Consider the following 20,144-nt stretch of genomic DNA (forward strand, 5'->3'; position numbering starts at 1 on the left):
CTCTCTCTCTCTCTCTCTCTCTCTCTCTCTCTCTCTCTCTCTCTCTCCATACATATATATATATATATATATATATATATATCTTGATTATTACAGATTTTTGTAACACTTTGTTGTTTTAACTCCACATGTCTTTTTGAAAGATACTAAACTTTCTTCCCCTTTCCTGTATATCAAGGTACCATGACTTTGAGAAACTATGTGCATAATGTTCTGAAAGTAAAACCTAATAAGATCGGGAGACTTGGCCAGATGTAATGATAGACCAAAGCTATTCATTTGTAGTCTCACATGTTAATGGTCAGGCCCCAGTGGCACAGTACTGCCTGGCACATGCACATGCACGTGCTATCCCCCCTCCCCTCCCTGCTCCCTCCATATATGCAGATATATACACCTATTACTGCCTGCCTTTTCTTTTACACACACATACGCACATTCTCTCTCCCTTTTCTCCCCACCCCTACCTCCTCCACATATGCACAAACATGCAGACATATTATTGCCTGCCTTTTACAAACACATATACGCACCCCCCATCTCCCACTCCATGTTTCCTTTAGACTGTGTGGATTCTCTACAACTCTATTTCTGACATCCTTCCTCTCCACATGTTTTGGTAATTTATGTGACTAGCCACTTACCAAAGTAGCTAATATATATTAGTCTTTGCAGAATGGGCCTGCATCTGTGATTTATTGGTATAGGGAAACTTCACATATGAGGAACTTTTGCTATCAGTGCAGATCAGTACCTCTTCTGCACTCGCTCTTCTGAGTACCTTTAGACACTGGTCTGCCTCGGGGTCACACTACTGATACATCAGAGGTGAGACTTGAACCCAGGTCCTTCTGAGCCAGCCAAGTTTCCATTATACCACATTGCCTCTCATAGTCTTTTTCTGGCCTTTAAATAATTAAAGTAGAGTTACATGTACAAAAAGAATTCGGTCAAAATAAAGCTAGGTAGAAATCAGGTAATATTAACATGTAGCCTTTTAAAAAAGAGAATGGAACCTGGAGTTACTTGGGTCTCAAAGCTTCAGGGAAGACAACTTGTTTCATTAGGAGCTATACAATCTTGACAAAGTATAGTTTACAATGCCATTGTTGATCTTTTTCAAGTTAGCCTGCTGGTTTTACTTTTTTAGAAATTTACTTTAATTTGGTGAGGGATGCTTTTCTCTTTTCCAAGAATTCATCAGTTTCTTCTGGTCCCGTTTAACTAGGAGGCAAACTTCAGTTTAAATGGTTCCCTCTCCTCTTCCTCCTTCCCTCAGGCTGCATCCTAGCATGTCCAGTTTTAGCCTGGCGTGAGCTTTTGACAGTTATAAATCCCTCCTTCTTGAGGGTTTATAACAACAATGCTGAGAAACAACCTTGACTGATGTATGACCATAACCATTTGAATCTGAGGGGGTCTGAGAATGTTCTTTCAAGTCCGGTTTTGACAGTATTTAACACACTAAGGCTTTTCCACTTTCTGCCAGAAAAAAATAGGTGTATGAGCCTTTTTGGGTGTTGATTAACATTACCTGTTTTCCTCCAGGTGGATAAACTGGATGCTTCTGAATCTCTGAGAAAAGAAGAGGAGCAGGCTACAGAGACGCAGCCTATTGTTTATGGTAATGCCACATATTTGCAGATCTAAGTAGTGCATTGATTTAAACTTTACTAAGAAACATACCACAAAATAGGAATTGAAGTGGATAAGTACCAAAGTTAGCTTTCGTTCATTAGGACGGCTTATGAAAAGACAGAACGAAGGAAGATATCATCCTATTACACTATTTAACATACTGGTCATAAGCCCATGAAAAATTTCTCAGAGCACTACTCATTTTCATCTTGAACACAACTACTAAAGAGGTCATATTGTTTCAACCTTGCTTGTTCATTTAGTGTTTTAAAAAAATTTACTATTCCTGCAGTGATGTTACATCCAGATGAACCGAATTTCAAAACAGTGACAGAAGTAGAGAATTTGCTATTAGAAAGTCAATAATTTTGTCTATGGAAAAAAATTTTTTAAAAACAGAGCACTGCTGCCAGGTATGATGGTACATGCCTATAATCATTACTGTAGCGGGGCTAAGGCTAGTGAATCATTTGATCTCAGAACATAGGAGCTGTAGTAGGGCTAAGCCAATTGTGTGTTCACACCAAGTCTCGCACCAGTATGGGGAGTCCTTGGAGAAGGGGACATCACACTAACGATGTACAACTAACCTAGCTCAGAAAAAAAGCAGGTTAAAGCTATATGTCAGTCGTTATTAGGTGTAGACCTCATGAATGACCAATGCACTTCCAGCTGGGAGAGATATGGAGACTGTCTCCCAGATAAATGTGTTCAGATATATACAACATGTGTATACACATGTATGTACACCAAACGTCTTTAAATAAATAATTTTATTTAACCTGTTACTTATGAATCCCCAGATCATTTCTTGGATAAAAGTTAAATCTTGGTTAAATTGGTAAGATAAATAGATTATTTTATCTGAAAATTTAACTAAAAAGCTTTAAAAAAAAATTTGTGCATGGCTTATTACCCAAATTTTGGTTTACAGTGAGTAGATAGCCCTCATTGCTTTATTTTAAAATGAGTGGAAGCTTTAACATGAGTGTTTGAACTACAAGGCCTGCACTTAGTTGTGCATGTCTCTTTCATTTTCTATTTTAAGTTGAATTACTAGCAAAAAAATCTTTGTAGTTATAGGAATTTAGATAAAACACTTTAGGTTGCTATAGCTGTTTTCTCATTGTTGCACTGGCATGCATGCAGTCACTTAGAGTGTAAGAATAATTTCTGTAGATTTGAGTTCCGAGAGTATGACTCCCTATAGAACAAGTGTCTTTAGGGGAAAAAAAATTTTATAAGTCATGTTTGCTACAGGTATCTATGGACAACTATCATTCCCACTGAGGAAACTGTTACTGTATTACATAAGTTACTTCAGTCTCATATATTTAAAGGTTAATACTGCTGGAATTTTTTTTTCCCCACTTGTTGTCAGATTTCCTTTCCTGGATATAGATCTCTGCTAGAAGGGTTCAGAAGGCTCAACTGAGTATAAAGATTGAAAATTCTGTATAGTGCTTGTTTATGTAATAAACCAACATTCTTTTTTTTTTTTTGCCATGGTCATTTATTGTTTATTATGTACCTAATCGAGTACAGTTGTCTATAATACTTTTTAGCCATACCAGAATTGATGATTACTGCTTTGTAGTATACTTTGAAAGCAGTTACTACTAGGCAGCTTTTGTCCACATTTTTTTAACTTGTTCTTAGATGTTCTTGACATCTTCATGTTTTTCCAGATGAATTTCATTATTTTTTCTAGCTCTATAAAATAATTCTTTGATAGTTTGATTGAATAAGTAAATTACCTTGGAAAGAATTGTCATTTGTTGTTATGTTGGCTTGCCCTACCCATGAACAATTGATGTTTCTCTAGTTGTTTAGATCTATCTTCCTTTGTGTGAAAAGCATTTTGTAAAACCAACATTCTTGGCATTTCTATAACATTTTATATTCTGAGCAACACCCTTGTCCACAGGTTATTAATAATGTAACAGAAGCATACATGATGATGGTAAAAATATTACACTACATTTGGGTAATTGCTAAAATAATTTGATAAGGATAACTCTGCTACTTTCAGGCAAACACATGTCCAAAATGCTCCTGATGTTTTATACCAAGTATGAAAATGAAACATGAATATGAAACAGATCAAAAGCATTTGTTCATACAAAGAAACCTATCTACCTCTGAAAGTTCATGACTTTCCATTTCCAAAGGTTTTATGCAAGTGTGTATGTTCTACACAGTTTGTTCTTTCCTTAAAGGGGAGGGTTGGTGAGCAATAGGGAAGGGTCACATTTAATTCACTTGAGCACAGCAGGCTTTGACATTACCAAAATGGACTGGGATTTCATAAAAGATAAAATCTTTTAGGAAGAGAACATGGACTAGTCCTTAGACTCTAAAAAAATTCAGAACACTTCAAGATCCATTACTTTTCATAAAATATATTAATCATTCTGACACCACATGAAACTAGCATTAAAATTTGTACTTGTCCCCCAAACTACAATTATAATTTGCTAAAAAATAAAATAAAATTCACTTTTCATTCTTTCAATGAACAATAAAGAAGAAATAAGGAAAATATTCCCATATCTATTCACTAAAAATTTTTTTCACAACAGGAGCCCTATTTAACTTATATACCTTTTAGGATCAGAAATAGCAAGTGCATATAATTATTTTTATTGGGTCTTGGATGTCACAAGAACATGGATAATTCTTTATTTTCCTGTATCCAAGTTTATCCCCCTTTTGACCTTATTCCTTTCACTTGGGGTTGTTTGGATAGTTTGTAATATCGGGTTGTTTTTCTGTTCCAGATCTCTGATTTCATCAATGTAGCTATCTCCTGCTATAGAAACTCTACCAGTATAGAATAGCAATTTTTGTATAACTTAGAATTTCTCCAAGATTTTTCTACTTTCCCTTCAGTGTTAAAGTAATCTGTTCCACTCTAACATTTCTGTGATGCCTTATTTCTTCCAAAGAAGCTTGCACTTGGCTATTTCCTTGTCTTAGCTCTCAGTAGCAACCCTCTTCACTTAATTATCTGTAGCCTGTTTACAACACTAATTCTCTAACATGCTCAGATCAGCAAGCTTAGAGGAGCTCCATAAAAGCCTTTATTCCCCTTAGCAGAATGGCCTCCCCATGTACCTCACTTTGATTTACCAAATCATCGTTTCAAGGTTCTTGTTTGTTTCTTTTTTTTTTTTTTTGCCTTTTTGGGTGGGGGGGGCAGTTGGGGTTAAGTGACTTTTTAGAGAAAAAAAATTTTATGAACAGGTCCTAAGAAATTATTGGGGCCACTCTATGGTTCAGAAAGACCTAAGATAGTGTTCAGTCTAGAATATCCCAACATGTACCTGATGCTAGGCTTTAGTTTTCAAACTGGTTTGCCTATAGAAAAGAAGCTTGATCAGTCCCAATCCTTCTCTTTTAAAAACCTTCATCCATGATGTCAGACATTGGTGTTTTCAATGTTTGAGAAAGTAAACCAAAGATTAGATGATCTTTGGTGAAGGAGTTGGGTTATATTTAACATAAACTTAATTAGAACTGTGATTATTAGCCAGATTTTATTGACTTAAAGGAAAAAATTAAAAACATTATTTTGTTGTTGGCATACAATAGTTTTAAACCCTTAGGTACACATTCCCATATACATAACTCATAGCTTCTTTTCCTCTTAATTTCTATTAATGGAATCCCCATTTTCATTTAGGTTCAACATCTTTCTTTGTCCTCTTCTCCATTCACTTGTATCTTGTCTCTTTCCTGTTTATCCACCTTTCCATTCTCACTGCTGGTGCCACCTTAGTTAAAACTCCTATCTCATATCTGGACCTTAATTAAAACTCATACTTTTCATCTGGACTGTAGAGTGACCTTAAAATTATGGAAGAGAATTTAATTAAGGGGTCTATATTCTTTTTTTTTTTCTCCTCTTTGGAGGACAATTGGGGTTAAGTAACTTGCTCAAGGTTACACGACCAGGTGTTTCTGGGTGGGTGCTAAGTGTCTGAGCCTGGATTTGATCCCAGGTCATCCTGACTCTGGGGCTGGTGCTCTTACTTGCTGTGCTACCTGGCCACCCCCACAGCTAGGTGTTTTGTTTTTTTTTTTGTATGGGTGTTAAATGTCTGAGGCCCAAACCGAACTCGGGTCCTCCTGACTCCCAGGCCAGCGCTTTACTCACCGCACCACCTAGCCACCCCATGGGGTCTATATATTTTTTTTGGAAGGCAGTTGGGGTTAAGTGACTTGCCCAAGGTCACACTGCTAGTTTTGTGTTAAGTGTCTGAGGCTGGATTTGAACTTGGGACCTCCTGACTCCAGGGCCAGTGCTCTATTTACTGCACCACCTAGCCGCCCCAGGGGTCTATATTCTGATCCATTCTCATTTATTACCCTATTGTTTCCACTAAGCTGGATGATTACATCCCCCTAGACATTAGTGCTTTTCTAGCTCTTTTTTTTCTCTACTTCATGTTCTTCTCTTATAGAAAAGCCTTGTTTTCCTGCCCCCCTCTCTTTTGTGATCCTGCTAGCATTTCAAAGTTCAGCTCAAATCCATACTTTCTCATTTATTCTATCAACCCTGCTCAGTTATGTGTATACATATTGTGTCTTCTACTAAACTGTAAGGTCGTCAAAGGCCAGGGCTTTTTTGTACCTATTTAACAGCAATGGCACTTCTCATATCACAGCCAGTAAAAGATAGTTGAGTGAATAATAAATAAAAGTAAATCCCAGTTGTGGTTTTGATATATGTGAATGTTGCCAAATGATACCTTTAATAGAATAAATTTGCATATGAAAGGGAACAGTTTCATCCCATTTGTTCCAACAACTGAATTTCATTTGCTGTCAGAACCCCATTTTCATATGACAATGACAGCTTCTTTCCTCCTGTTTTTAGGTCAGCCACAGTTGATGTTGACAGCAGGGCCCAGCGTGGCAGTTCCTCCCCAAGCACCTTTTGGCTATGGCTACACCGCGCCCCCCTATGGGCAGCCACAACCTGGCTTTGGGTACAGCATGTGAAGCAGAAAACCAGATCCTGGAGCTGGCTTGGCTGTCTTCTTACTGAAACTCCACCGTCCCAACCCACCTCTCAGTTCATAACAGGGAAAAAAGCAACAGAGTTTGCTTCATGTTCTTGTAACCTTTGTTTCATGAAGGACTTTTTTTTCCTAGAGCAAACTTGGATCACCTATATTTGAACCTTTATTTCACATTCCACATCATCTTAGAATTTATTTTCAAAGGGGAATAGTTTAAATGTTTGTTCATGTGGGCTTTTTTCCTCCCCCTTCTCCTTTACAGAACTGCTTAACATTCAAACAGTCTGTTGTGAAGAACTTGATTTGCACTCTGTAGTGTTTATAAAAAACAAAAACAACTCTAATATCAAATCTCTTAAATTCAGTGTACGCGAGCAGCTTAAAATATGTACTGTCTAAATGCATTTAAGTCTTATTGTATATTCAAAGAAAAGCTAAAGCAAAAATCGGTATTTGACCATGCAGGACTGCCAATGACAACAAAGACGACACTAATCAGCATCTCCTACACTGGTTGGATTGCATAGCTCTTCAAATTTCTTTAAAATGCATTACAGACAACTTTGCCTGATATTTTAAAATGAACATAAAAGGCCCTCTAACCTATGCAGGTTTAAAGTTACACATATAGAAATGCTAGCGTGTTTTTGCTCACTCCATATGTAACAGATGCCCTTATGTTGTGCTGTATCCTGTGCTTTTTTTGTGGGACCATTCCATTCAGGAACAAAGAGCACCATGATTCCAATCCATGTGTATTTACTAACCCTTCCCTGAGGTTTGTGTATGTTGGATATTGTGGTGTTTTAGATCACTGAGTGTACAGAAGAGAGAATTCAAACAAAATATTGCTGTTCAGTTTTGGTTGTGCAATTTGAAATTACTCAAATTTAAAATAAATTACTGGACTGTGGACATATCCTGTATAATGGCAGTTTTAATTATGTATTTTCCTAACTTTAACATAAACCAGATCAACGGATTTGGCAGGGTTTCACATTGGGCAAAAACTGAGATAGTAGCAGGGTATCTTAATGGAGAGGGAGGAATAAAGATTGAGACCATGTCAAATAATGCAACACTGCATTCTTTGATGTGTATTCCTGTAGTTAAGATACCATACAGTAAAAGAATCAAGCGATGTAAATTTGCCTACATTCAGCAATCTCTCCAGTATTTTAACTGAGTGATACTTCAGATTTGTATCCAAGTATTTCAGTTAAATTAACAGATCATGTTTAGGTATGTTAAATTGCCTTAATATTAGCTTCAAATAAAAACTTAAATGTTTGACTCTCGAATACTTTTTATCCTGTTTGAACATGCAGTTAGTGCTCTGTATCATCTATCTCTACCAGGTCACCCCAAATAGGGATGAATTACTTTTTTAAAAAAACCAAACTGCTACATTTTATGGCAGTTAGTAATGCATTAAACAAATTATTTAAAAAATTTGCAAGCACACAAAATAACTTAGATTAGCTTTGTTTCATTCTTCATTTGCCAACTTCTGTAGCCATTTGTGAAGACTCCATAGAAAAACAAAAGTCAAGTAATTTGAATTAAAAGCTAATTAGGTTACCTCTCTTCTTTATAGGAACATGAGTCTGAGATATTTTTTGTTTTCTGGGTATAGATTTACCTATAGCTATAAGATTGGTTAGAAAAGTCACTTTATGACATGTCAAAAGGAATAATTGCCATGAAGGCAGGTTCCTTTTGTTGTTACTGTATTTAGCCTAACCAATGTGATGAGCCTTGTAGTATTAAAACAGACTAGTTAGTAGGAGTTGTTCTAGTTCGTTTTTATTCTCTATATTGCACTAAGATCCTGCTTTCTCTTCGTGATTACATCAAGATAATGATCTTCATAGACCTAACAGAAAAAATAAAAAGATTGAAACGCGTTCTTTCTCTACCCTACTTTTTCCACTGGGTAGACTCTCCATAGAAAAGTAATCCTTCATTTTCCCCTTTATAACCATGTTGTGGCAGTTGTAGTTTGCAAATGGATGGCTTTAAATTTATATTATGTTCCCAGTCCTAAGGGAAATCTATTTGGAGAATGCAAGTGAAAGCTGTTTTGAGCATTCATTTTCAACTTCAGTGTGAGGAGAGTGCTTTTAATTTGGGTCAGACTCTAGCAAAGCAAGATAAGCAAGGTAACTGGTGGAAAGGCCAAATTTGACAAGAAAGAAAATGAAGGTATTCTCTTGTTATATGCATGCACTTTTTTGGTGCAGACCTGATTTTATTGATGAGAAACTTTTGGTGCAAAAATTTCCTCCACTGATGCAGATCCCTACTTCTCCTTCGTAGCATGCTTAATGACTTGCCTAGGGCCATACATAGGCTTGTGTCTAAATTCTGGTATTCCTGACTCCAAGGCTCTGCCTTCTTGGCCATGCTGCCTCTCAACCTCTACATTGGGTGTAACTACACAGGAATTAGGGGAGTATCCTGGGTTTCCTCCAAAGATCTTTCTGCTTTTGTGCTATAGCTTAGTGAAAAATGAAGTGTTTAGATGAGTTAGTCACATATTCTGATCTAAACAAAATACTGGTACAATAGGTTCATGGCTTTTCTGATCCATAGTGTTTTATAAACAGCTTTCTTTACTACCCTATTTGAAGCAAAATTTAAGAATTTGAATTGTATTGTAGTTGCCCATGGCTGAAAGACAGCCATGCCTTTATTAAGTATAGAACTTGAAGTGAGATGAGATAGTTCTGATTTTTATGTCATTTACAGGCAAGTTTCACCTTATCCAGTCTTGAAGAATTTAGGTTCTTCATCTATAAAATGGGGATAAGACATACCCTAATTCACAGGATTACTTTGCAAATCTTTTTTTTTTTTTTTAAAGCAATCGGGGTTAAGTAACTTGCTCAATGTTACACAGCCAGTTATTTCTGGGTGTGGTGCTGAGTATCTGAGCCCGGATTTGATCCAGGTCATCCCGACACTAGAGCCGGTGCTCTTACTCGCTGAGCCACCTGGCCACCCCTAAGCAATTGGGGTTAAGTAACTTGCTCAAGGTTACACGGTCAGGTGTTTCTGGGTGGGTGCTAAGTGTCTGAGCCTGGGATTCGATCTCCAGGTCTTCTCAACACTGGAGCTGGTGCTCTTACTTGCTGTGCTACCTGGCAGCCCATTAGTTTGCAAATCTTAAAAGAGTTTAGTTTAGAAATATACAACACTGGGACCAATAACTTTAAAAATCCTCTGGATTCTGTAACGTCTGAATCATGATATTTTAAGAAAACCACATTTTACAGAGGACAAAAACTGAGGGAGGCTCACAGAAGGAAATGACTCATTCAAGGTCATGTGTTAACACAAGCCAGGATTTGAGCCCAAGTACAATAGTTAAAATGCAGCCCTCTGCACTTTATTAGACTGCTTCTAAGGCTGTCAGATGACAAAAGCCTCAAGAAAGAAGCTAAAGGTTAAGATTGAGTTGAACAGGTCTTCATTACATGCTGTTGCATCACTTTGAAGTCTTGCATAAACAGTTTAGAGACAGTTGCTAATGCAGCATCATTCTCACTGTAACAGCCCCAGTACTCTATCTGGTTATTTGTGAAGTAGACCAAAGATAAATAACTTCTATTTAAGACACTAGTTGGAGCATTCCCTAGGTTTCTGCCACACCAAATACTGCCACAGGTCTCAGAGGAAGCAGTAAGATCATAACATCTCAGATAAGATACAGCTGTGACAGTGGGAAATGCTGTTTTACCACTGTTGTAGCATTATAAGTTCAAAAATGGGCTATCTTTCTTGCATTGCAAATGTTTTTATACCTAGACACTTAGCAATAGGTGAATTCTATGTTAACATCCAGTATTAGTCTTATTTCAAATGGGATGAGTTTATCAAAAATAAGAGGCAAACCAGAACAAACTTTATTATCATTCCAAGAACACCGAAGTTAAAAAAGCTAAAAGGGCAGGTTATCTTTTATTGTTAGAACAAAATGGAGGTTGAGTCTAAGAACATTTGGACCCCATCACCACACAAAATTCAACTCAGTAAAGTTTTAAATGGCCAGTAACTTTGTCAATTAAATCTGCTGGTCCTGGCCCAATTCCTAGTACAGTCCGAGAGCCTGGTTCTATCTGAGTACGCCCAGCATCTTGGATTAAACTCACAGTTAGTCCTAGTACTTTGGCATGAGTAAGCAATTCAGCCAGAGACTCTTCATCAGGAGCTTTGACTACCACCTTGGGCTGACCACAGTACTCCCACTGTTTCAGAAGCTCTGGATTTCTCCTTTGTACTTGTTTATAGGCAGAAACAGCAGCATGAGAACACTGAGCTGCCACTTTTCCCTTCCCCATCTTCAAGTCATTGCGGACGACAAGAATCATCTTAAACTCCCCACTCTCTCCTAAGATGCTGGCTTCAGTCTCAGTCTCTGGGCTTTTCTTATTCACTGGGTTTGAGCCACTCACTGAGGGGGATCTGGGGGTTACCCCAAATCGGACTCGGAGGCCCCAGCCCAAGCATATGCCACAGGCAACTCCAGCAGCCAGGCTGAGTGTGCCAGGATGAGCCAAATAATCCATACTCACAGGCTTGGAAAATATCTAAAGGGAAAGAAGTAATAACAGTTAATAAGTACTTCAGCAACAAGTACTGTAATGAAACATTTTAGATAAACACACTGATAATATTTCTAACATACTTCTGAGTCTATATCTGAGAACATGCAAAAAAAGCATAAGTTTGTTTTGAGTGCATCTGCCCAAAATTTTTCCTCAGGCCCTAAAGTAGATGAGGTGGAACTAATTTAGATAATTAATTTAGGTAACTTTGGGTTGTTGGACTCAAAAGAAAGCCTTTTTAAATTGTCTTTCCAATTTTAGGGTTGAAATATAACAAAAAGGCTGGATATTTCATTAAAATGCTTCCAGGATATCTCTGTACTTTCAAGAGGTGGTTGGTTTCCCCACTGTGCTAGGATACTGTGACACATTGCTGCACTACTGCATTTCTGTTTATCACCATGTCCTGACCCTGTATACCCAGTCTCTACTTAAGACTATACAAGGGGAAAAAAATGACTTTTCCCAAACCAAAAATATAAAATCTTCCAATGCCCTTAAAAAGGCAATGCTTTAACTCAAAGAGGCTGGGTTACTACTACATTCCAGAGGATTGTGGAGATGAAGATCATCTAATCTAGCTTCTTTTTAAAAATATTTTATAGAAGAGGAAACGAGAGGGAGGTGTGATCACTTGCTCAAGGTCACTGCTAGTTAACTAATAAGAGATGGAACCAGGATTTGATCCTCCATCTAACTCCAAATCCAGTGTTCTTTCTACTATTATGCCTTCTGCTGTCAGGCAAGCCCAGAGCAATTTCTATTAGAGTAGGAGGTCCAGAATAATTTAAAAGCAACCTAGTTGTCCTCCAGCTCCCTCCCAGTCTTTGAAACTCAACTCTTGGCTATTCACAAAACTCTAATCTTATCACCCCCACATCAGGACCATTAGCACTATCTTCTGGCAACTAAACAGTTCTCTCAGTAGCTGACACTCAAACTTTACAGTTCCTGAGGCTACCTTCACCTCACCAGAGGTGATGTACTTGGTACATGACACTACATCTCCCAACTCTGCATGTTCACTGCTGATTGTGCTCCCGATTTGGAACTTTTTCATTCTTCATTTCTGCCTCCTGATTTTCTTCAAGTCTCAGTTAATCTGCAAGAAACCTTTCTCAGTCTTCCTTAATCTTAATGCCTTCCGTCTGAGATTGTCTACAATTTGTCCTGTCTATATTTTTTGTTTGTATGTAATTGCGTATTTTCTCCCCCATCAGACTGAGTTTCTAAATGACTAGAACTGGTTTTTGTGTTCTTTCTATCTCCAGAATTTAGCAGTGTTTGACATTTAATAAATGCTTGTTATCTTGGAATCTTTCTTTGGATTCCCTTCACTTTATAGTATCTTAATTCTGTGTAGAAGGTACAATTTTTAAAGTGCCTTCATCTAACATTATTCAATTCCATAAGCACTCATTAAACACCTAGAGATAAACAGATAAAGAGAGACATCTACAAATTAAGGGAGAGACAAAGAAAGAGCTAACAAGATGGGGGTTCGGCAGAGAAAGAACTGATGGAATCTGAAGGCAGGTCAAAGCATGCTATACAGTTTCTTTGTGTTTTTTTTAAATGGATTTTTTTCCTTTTGTTCTGTTTCTTTTTTCACAACATGACTAATGTGGAAATGTTTAACATGATTACATATGTATAATATATATCATATTACTTGCTGTCTTGGGAGGAGGGAGAGGGAGAAAAAATTAGAATTCAAAATCTTATTTAAAAAAATGAAAGTTGAAAATGATCTTTACATGTAATTGGGAAAATGAAATACTATTTACATTTAAAAAGGGGGGGGGGGATCAGGAAAGGTTTCCTGTTGGAGGCAGCTAGAGATTTTAAAAGGAGCAAAGGGAGTGCATTTTAGGCATGATGCACAGCCTGTAGAAAGGCACAGAAATGGAAGATGGAACTGAGTTTCATCCCAAGCACAGACTCCTTCAATTTTCAGAAGAGCTGTATGTTCCCTTTGGTTTCATAGGCCTCACCTGTAACCAGCAAAAATGGCCTCAGACCACAGTCTTACAGACATTTTGCTGTTCTAGAAGTCCTGTTTCCAGCAGGCCTCCCAGGGCTCCAAGATGGAGGAAAAAGGAAGAAGCCTAATTGTTTTTCACATAGAATGTCAGAACTAGAAGAGAAGCTTTTCCACCTGACTACATTCTATCATTCTCAAATTTTTATAGAGTACCTGTCTGGGTAATTCCAATCATTCCCTACCTGGTAGTGTATTTATCAATATTAGTGTTCCATTTCCCCCAGTAGAAATGTTAACACTTTAATATTCAGTGACTTCAGTGGAAAAGTGGGCAGAGGCGGGGAAAGAAATATATTGGAAGAACAAGACAGGTTTCTTATTTCCTGGACATTGTCTCTGTCTCATACTGCCTTTGGGAAGAGAGGTGGTGATGGAACTGGCAAGAATCATATAAAATCATAAAAAATTAAAGCAATTATATTTTGAGGCAAGAAACAAGAAATGTAATAAATCAGTTGTTTATATACAGTCACACCAGTAACTTATTGGAGAAAAGATAAAAATCAACATCAAACCAGAAGAAAGAATAAAGAGATATGGTATGACATTTGAGGCACCATGGTTGAAATTGTAAAGAGCTTTAAATGCTGAAGTTTACATTTGATTCTAGAAGCAATAGGAAGCCACTGAACTTTGTTAACTTCGGGTAAGGGGAGGAGTTACATGATCAGATCTGCACTTGAGGAAAATCACTGTAGCAACTATGTAAAAGGTATACTTGAGTGAGAGAGAATTCAGGTAGAGATCAATTAGGATGCTATTTCAATAGCTAAGGCAAGAGGCAATTAGGGTCTGAACTAGGGTGATATCTAGGTAAGTGGAGAGAAGAGAATGTATACATGATATGTTATGGGAAAAAAAGATAAGATTCAGCACCTGACTGGGATCTTTAAGGTGAGTGAGAGTGAGGAGCTGAGGATGACAGAAAAGTTATGAGTTTGGGGACTGGGAGGATGGTGATAGCTCTAACATTAAGAAGGAAAAGTATGGAATAAGAGACATTTTGGAGAAAAGATAACAAATTCTGTTCTGGTCACGTTGAGTTTGAAATACCTAGGGGCCTTCCAGTTGGACAAGTCTAACAGGCAGCTGGTGATGAAGGCCTGGAATTCAGAAGAGAGGATAGGAATAGATATATATCTGGAAATCATCTAGCACGAAGATGATGACTGAATCCATGCAAGCTGATAAAATCACCAAAGGAGATAGTAGAGATAAAAAAAAGGGGCCCAAGACAAAGCCTTTGAAGGAAACCATAATTAAGTATGACATAGATAAAATTCCAGCAGAGAAGACTGAGAAGTCACAGCAGAGGGGGAACAAAGAGAAAAGCAGGGTCAGAAAAACCCAGAGAAAGGTCAACAGTGTCAAATGCTGCAGAGGCATTGAGAAAGATGAAGACTGAGAAAAGATCACCAGACTGGGAAATTAGGAGATCATTAGGGGCTGTGGAGAAAGAAATTTTACTTGAACAATGAAGTCAGAAGCCAAATTGTGTAAGGTTTGTAAGACGATGAAAGGACAGGAAATGGAGGCACAAAGTGTAGGTAGTTTTTTCAACAAAGTTGAGAAGGGAAAGAGAGAATAATAGCTAGATGGATGGCTGGATCTAATAAGAGTCTGTTTTTAAGGATGGAAGATATATGGGCAGATTTGTACGCAGCAAGAAAGGTTCTAGTAGATAGGGAGAGATTTAAGATTACCCTTCTCTCCAGAGACTGTAATGAAGAGATAGTGGAGGATGATGGAAGACAGACAAAGGAAAAAAACAACTTAGGGCAAACGACCCCAAAGGTTTTTTTTCTTTTTGGAGTGGGGGAAGGTAGGACAATCGGGGTTAAGTGACTTGCCCAAGGTCACACGGCTAGGTTTTGTGAGTGTGTGTGTTAAGTGTCTAAGGCCGGATTTGAACTTAGGTCTTCCTGACTATAGGGCCAGCAATCTATTCACTGTGCCACCTAGACACCCCAAAATGACCCCAACTTTTTTGGTGAAGTGTTAAGACCAAGGTTCTCAGCTAAGAAGATGGGGAGAGGGGTTGTTGTAGAAGGCTTAAGGAGAAACAAAGTTTAGAATGGCTAGTTCAGTAAGTGGGATACAGAATTTACATGTATGTAGAAGTACCTTAGGAAGAGGGCAGAAATTGGGTTAGAGAGGAAGACTATGAATCAAGAGCTATCTATATTCAAGGAAGGAACAAGACTTGGAGATTGTAAAATAAAAAGCCACAAGGATCTGGAGTGGGTGTTGAATTTGGATACATTGAACCACAATGGAAAAGCTGGCAGATGATGGTGACAGAAAGTTAGAAAGTGGCAATGGAGAATGGGGAATTTCAATTTCTAGATCAAGACCAGATAATCAGTAGCTGAGGGAAGGCACAACCACTTCTGTAAAAGTTAACCAAGGATGCACTGCTATTTGTAGAGAACCAACTCTTACTGAGCACCAGAAGAGGGAACAAGCAAGAGAGGCAAAAACTCTAAAGTGAAAGGATATTTATTGATCTTAAAAGTGAAAGTTCCAGAAGGCACAGTGGAAAGGAATGGGCAGATCTGGAGCACAGCAGTAAGGGGGTCAATAACATTGCAGTAGATGAGAATGACAGAGTGGGCACCTGGCTTTGGGGAGGAAGGTTTGTTCTTTAATTATTACTGGAATAGGGAAAATAAGCTAATTACTGGTTATAAATCTAGTAAGAGTATTAGTAAATAATGAAGGCAGGTGATTAGAAGATTCAAGGCTGTCTCCCATACCTTCATCTGGTCCTGGCATATAGTAGGCACTTAAATACTTGTTGACAGACTGATCTGCTTAAGCACTGAGGTGACGTGAAAGATGCCATGCTAGTTGCTGGGAATATAAACTGAGTTTACAATCTAATAAAGAAGATACATTTCATACCCATATAAGTATGACAAAGGTTAAAAAAAGGATAGAGAAAAGGAGGCTACAGGGAAAGGGGAAATGGTGACAAGATATTCTATGAAAATCTGATATGAAGTAATCATGAAGTGGGGATGCTCCTGTGAAAAGGGTAAGACAACAGGGAAAGAAGGTAGAAATGTGGATGCAATTCACTTCTGGTGTATGAAACAGCTTTTGAATACAGAGATTTCAGGATGCCAGCAAGCAACAGTCCCTATAGTACAGTCAGACCGGAATGTTGAGCTTGTGAAGGCATAATATGAAGTTACACTGGGGCCAGATTATGAAGAAATTTAAATGCCAAACTATGAAATTTGTATTTTCTCCTATGTATGACAAAGAACCAATCAGTTTAAGAAAAGGATTTTAGACATATTAAATCTGGCATCTGGTGAGACACTTGGATGAAGATGGGTGTCCAGCACGTAGCTGGTGATATAATAGTGGAGTTCAGGGAAAAGACTGGACCTAGACACATGGGTTTGGAAATCATGTACACAGAGGTGAGAAACAAAGGACTTGGACTGCATCATGAAGACCAAATGGAGGCACAAAGTGTAGGGAAGTGTGAAAGGATAGGATCTTAAGTGTGTGAAGGGTGTGAAAGGGCAGGATCTTAAGAGGCTAAGTAAGGATCACAGTAGAAGGAAGGAAATCAGGAAAGAAACTGTGTAACAGGAGCCAAGATATTTTCTTAAGACTCACTAGAATGGGAGTGGGATATGGGGCAGGACTGACAGTATAAAATGGTGAAGAAATTATAAGGGATGATGAAAAGGCCACAGGAATTCACAATTTTGAGGACACTGATGACCTCTGAAGGAAAAGTTTCAGTAAAACAGTGAAGTCAGAACGGGTGAAAGAGAGAATGGGTGCTAAGGGAGGGGATGCAAGGCCTGTTTCTAGAAGTTGGGCAGGAATATAGAAAAAAAGACAAAGGGCTAGTGTAATGAAAAGGGAAGGGAGAAGAGAGGAAAAAAGATTAAAAAGGAGGGAAGAAGGAGATGATGGTGGATCTAAAGCCAGAAACCAGACAAGGAGGACTACCTCATTTTCATATATTGGAAGCAAAAAGGAATGGAGTGGAAAACCTACTGCATCATGGGACTCATAAACCATTCCAATTCAACCTTCTTGTTGTATGGATGTGGGCCTCCATGAAGCCACTGCAAGCTATGATTAGTTAGACAAGTTTGGTGGAAAGAAGGTGAGATAAAGACGCTCAGGGGAACCAAGTCATCTGCTGAGGGACTGAGAGCAAAGGTTTGGAAGAGCCGCTATGCGGAGTCAACCCCAGTTGCCCACTCCAGCATCCCAGACTGATGACCCGGACTCTTTCCAAGACCAGGAGCTCGGGCACCTTCCAGGGCAGTTCCCCATCCTGCTGGGCAAGAATAGCATTTGGGAAGCTCCCCAGCTCACAGAGAGGCGCGGTGCTGCTCCTTCCCCTCAAGGCCTGAGGGGCCTGTTTCAGCGCCAGCGGGGGACGCTGGGCTTTTCCCGCTCGTCTCCCTCAGGCCCCCATTCCAGGCCTGGCCTCAGAGGAAGGGAACCCCCGGCTCCAGTGAGCCGCTCTAACTCTGATACCTGGCTTTCCTCCCTACCTGAAGCTTCCTTCGTGTCAGCACGGCTGCCGTTCTCTTCCTCCCGCGGGAGCTATCTCTTCCGGGTTACCGAACAGCCCGTTCCGGGGTAAAAGGTTATAGCTTGGAGGGGTGAATCATCCCAGGACTCGCTTCTCTGCTGTAGGTGGGTTTCGGGAGCTGGCCTAAAGTCTCGCGAGAATCCTGCTACAGATGGTTGGGAGGAGTCAGAGGAAGGCGGCGGCGGCGGGGTGGGGGGGGTGATCAGGCTTGTGGTGAGTGAGGGTACCTCCTTTTGACTTCTTAAATGTAAACTCTTTTTGACTTTTACGTCTTTTAACTACTTGGTCCTACCCTATCTTTGCAGCCTCATTATACATCACTTTTCTCGGCACCCCGTCCCCCGACTCCACGCCATCGCACCAGCCATCTGTCATGCCTGGAATTCCCTTCTCAGAATTCCCAACTTGCTTCCAGAGGCAGCTCGAGCACCACCTTCTAACCAGTATAACCTTTCTGATCCCCACAACGGATGACCTCCCCCACTAACTACCTTCCATCTACCGTCAACAAGCCTTTAACCTGCAAAGGGCCAGTTAATAAGCAAGGTTCTGAGGAGCAATTGATAAACATTTATTTAGCGCCTACGACGTGCCAGGCATAGTGCTAAGCGTAGGATATAAATACAATGACTCTTTACTAGCTAAGAGTTTATATTCTAAAAGGAAGGACAACGTGATTAGGTTGTAAACTGAGCGCAGGGTTTGTTTTTGCCTTTCTTTGCATCCCGAGCTTGCTAAGCACCGCGACTGGCACATAATAAGTGCTTTTTGAATCTTTTTTCAGTCTTGTCCGACTCTGGGATCCCTTTTTAGGTTTTTCTTGGCAAAGATGCTGGAGTGTTTTGCTATTTCCTTCTCCAGGTCATTTTCCAAATGAGGAAACTGAGGCAAACACGGTTAAATGACTTGCCCAGGGTCACAGGAAGTATCCGAGGTCACATTTGAACTCAGGAAGTTGAGTCTTCCTGTCTCCAGGTCTGGCACTCTACCACAACAGATGCTTAATAAATGCTGATTAACTTGGCTCAATATCTAGTTATATAGATGACTCAGTAGATAAAGCACTGAACCTGGAGCGGGAAGACCCTAAGTTCAAGTCATTCCTCTGATACCACTAACTATGTGACCCTGGGCAACTCAAAGTCCTGTCAGTACACTTTCTCATCTGAAGAAAAAATAATAATAAAGAGTTTATGTCAAAGAGTTGTTGTGAGGATCCACTGAAATTATAGATGTAAAGGTTTTTGCCAACCTTAAAAGTGCTATAAAATGCAAGCTTATTATTAGAGAATAAATGCAAAAATAAGTAAATACAAAGCAATTTGAGAGGAAATTTGCTAGTTGTTAAGGGAAAATACCTAACATTTATTTTGTATTTATCCTGTATATACTTATATACATGTCATCTCCATATATGGCAAATTTCTTGAAAGCAGATATTGTTTTCATTTTTTGTTTTGTCTTTTAATCCTCAGCATGGTGTCTGAAACCATGTTATTTGATTAATTGATTGAAAAAAGGATTGAAAGGGAGAAGGGACTGATAGAAAGGCTGTAACAGGGAAGTGGGAAGGGGAAGACAGGAGGAAAGGCCAGACTGGGAGGAATGATGGGGAAAATCAGGAAGAGATATATTAGAAGAAGAGAAAATGAAAAGAGGAAGAGAGGAGCTAGCTTAAAACGAGAAAGGGAAGGAGAAGAGAAGAAAGAGGGAAGAGAAGGGGAGAGGGAAGAGAAAATGGGTGGAAAGGAGAGAAGGGATGGGAAAGACGAAAAGAGAAAGGGAATGTACAAAGAAAAGGAGAGAGAAAAGTGGGAAGAGAGAAGGGGAGAGGGAAAGAGAAGGGAATGAGATAAGAGAGTGGAAAGAAAAAAGGAGACAGGAAAATAAGGGGTAAAAAGGAGAAAAGGGGAAGATAGAAGCGAAGAGGAATAAGAAGGGGAGAGGGGTAAAAAGGAAGAGGGGAAAAGCAGGAGGAAAGGAAAAGTTAAAATGAAGAGGACAAAAGTGAGAGAAAGGAAAACCGAGGGAGAGGGGGAGGTGGCAGAAGTGACAGAAGAGTGTGAAGGGAAAGGCAGAGAGGAAGGAGAGGGAAAGGGGGCGAAGGATAGAGGAAGGAGAGGGAAAGGGGGCGAAGGAAATGATTGGATAGGGGAGGGAGGACAGGAGATGGGACGTTGGGGGAGAAAGAAAGAGTAGAGAGGAAGAGACGGTGTAAGGAACAGATAATGAAGGTGAGGCAGAAGGAGGGT

General features: G+C 39.2%; 2 protein-coding genes and 1 long non-coding RNA gene across 5 annotated transcripts in view; 2 read left to right on the forward strand and 1 right to left on the reverse strand.

The window, feature by feature from the left end:
• The window catches only part of CLTC (clathrin heavy chain), an 84,410-nt gene extending 76,828 nt beyond the window's left edge, over nt 1–7,582 (forward strand). For all 3 annotated transcript variants that reach the window (XM_069078209.1, XM_069078210.1, XM_069078211.1), the window contains 2 exons: nt 1,549–1,624; nt 6,521–7,582. In XM_069078209.1, coding sequence (XP_068934310.1) covers nt 1,549–1,624; nt 6,521–6,645 — 201 coding nt within the window. In that variant the 3' untranslated portion in view covers nt 6,646–7,582. The remainder of the gene's footprint in view (nt 1–1,548; nt 1,625–6,520) is intronic.
• A 2,968-nt stretch (nt 7,583–10,550) lies between these two features.
• Nucleotides 10,551–18,000, reverse strand: PTRH2 (peptidyl-tRNA hydrolase 2). The gene is made up of 2 exons (XM_069078212.1): nt 17,852–18,000; nt 10,551–11,257 (listed from the first exon to the last, which is right to left on the reverse strand). The coding sequence occupies exon 2, from the start codon at nt 11,234–11,236 to the stop codon at nt 10,697–10,699; it is 540 nt and encodes a 179-aa protein (XP_068934313.1). The 5' UTR covers nt 11,237–11,257; nt 17,852–18,000; the 3' UTR covers nt 10,551–10,696.
• Nucleotides 17,976–19,324, forward strand: LOC138153797 (uncharacterized). The gene is made up of 2 exons (XR_011166454.1): nt 17,976–18,105; nt 18,198–19,324. It is a non-coding gene; the product is annotated as an uncharacterized lncRNA (long non-coding RNA).
• The last annotated feature ends 820 nt before the right edge of the window (nt 19,325–20,144 follow it).

The sequence above is a fragment of the Petaurus breviceps genome, unplaced genomic scaffold (assembly GCF_028583685.1).
Source record: "Petaurus breviceps papuanus isolate PSGF00001 unplaced genomic scaffold, PetGlider_PUasm1.0 91023, whole genome shotgun sequence".
Lineage (NCBI taxonomy): Eukaryota > Metazoa > Chordata > Mammalia > Diprotodontia > Petauridae > Petaurus > Petaurus breviceps.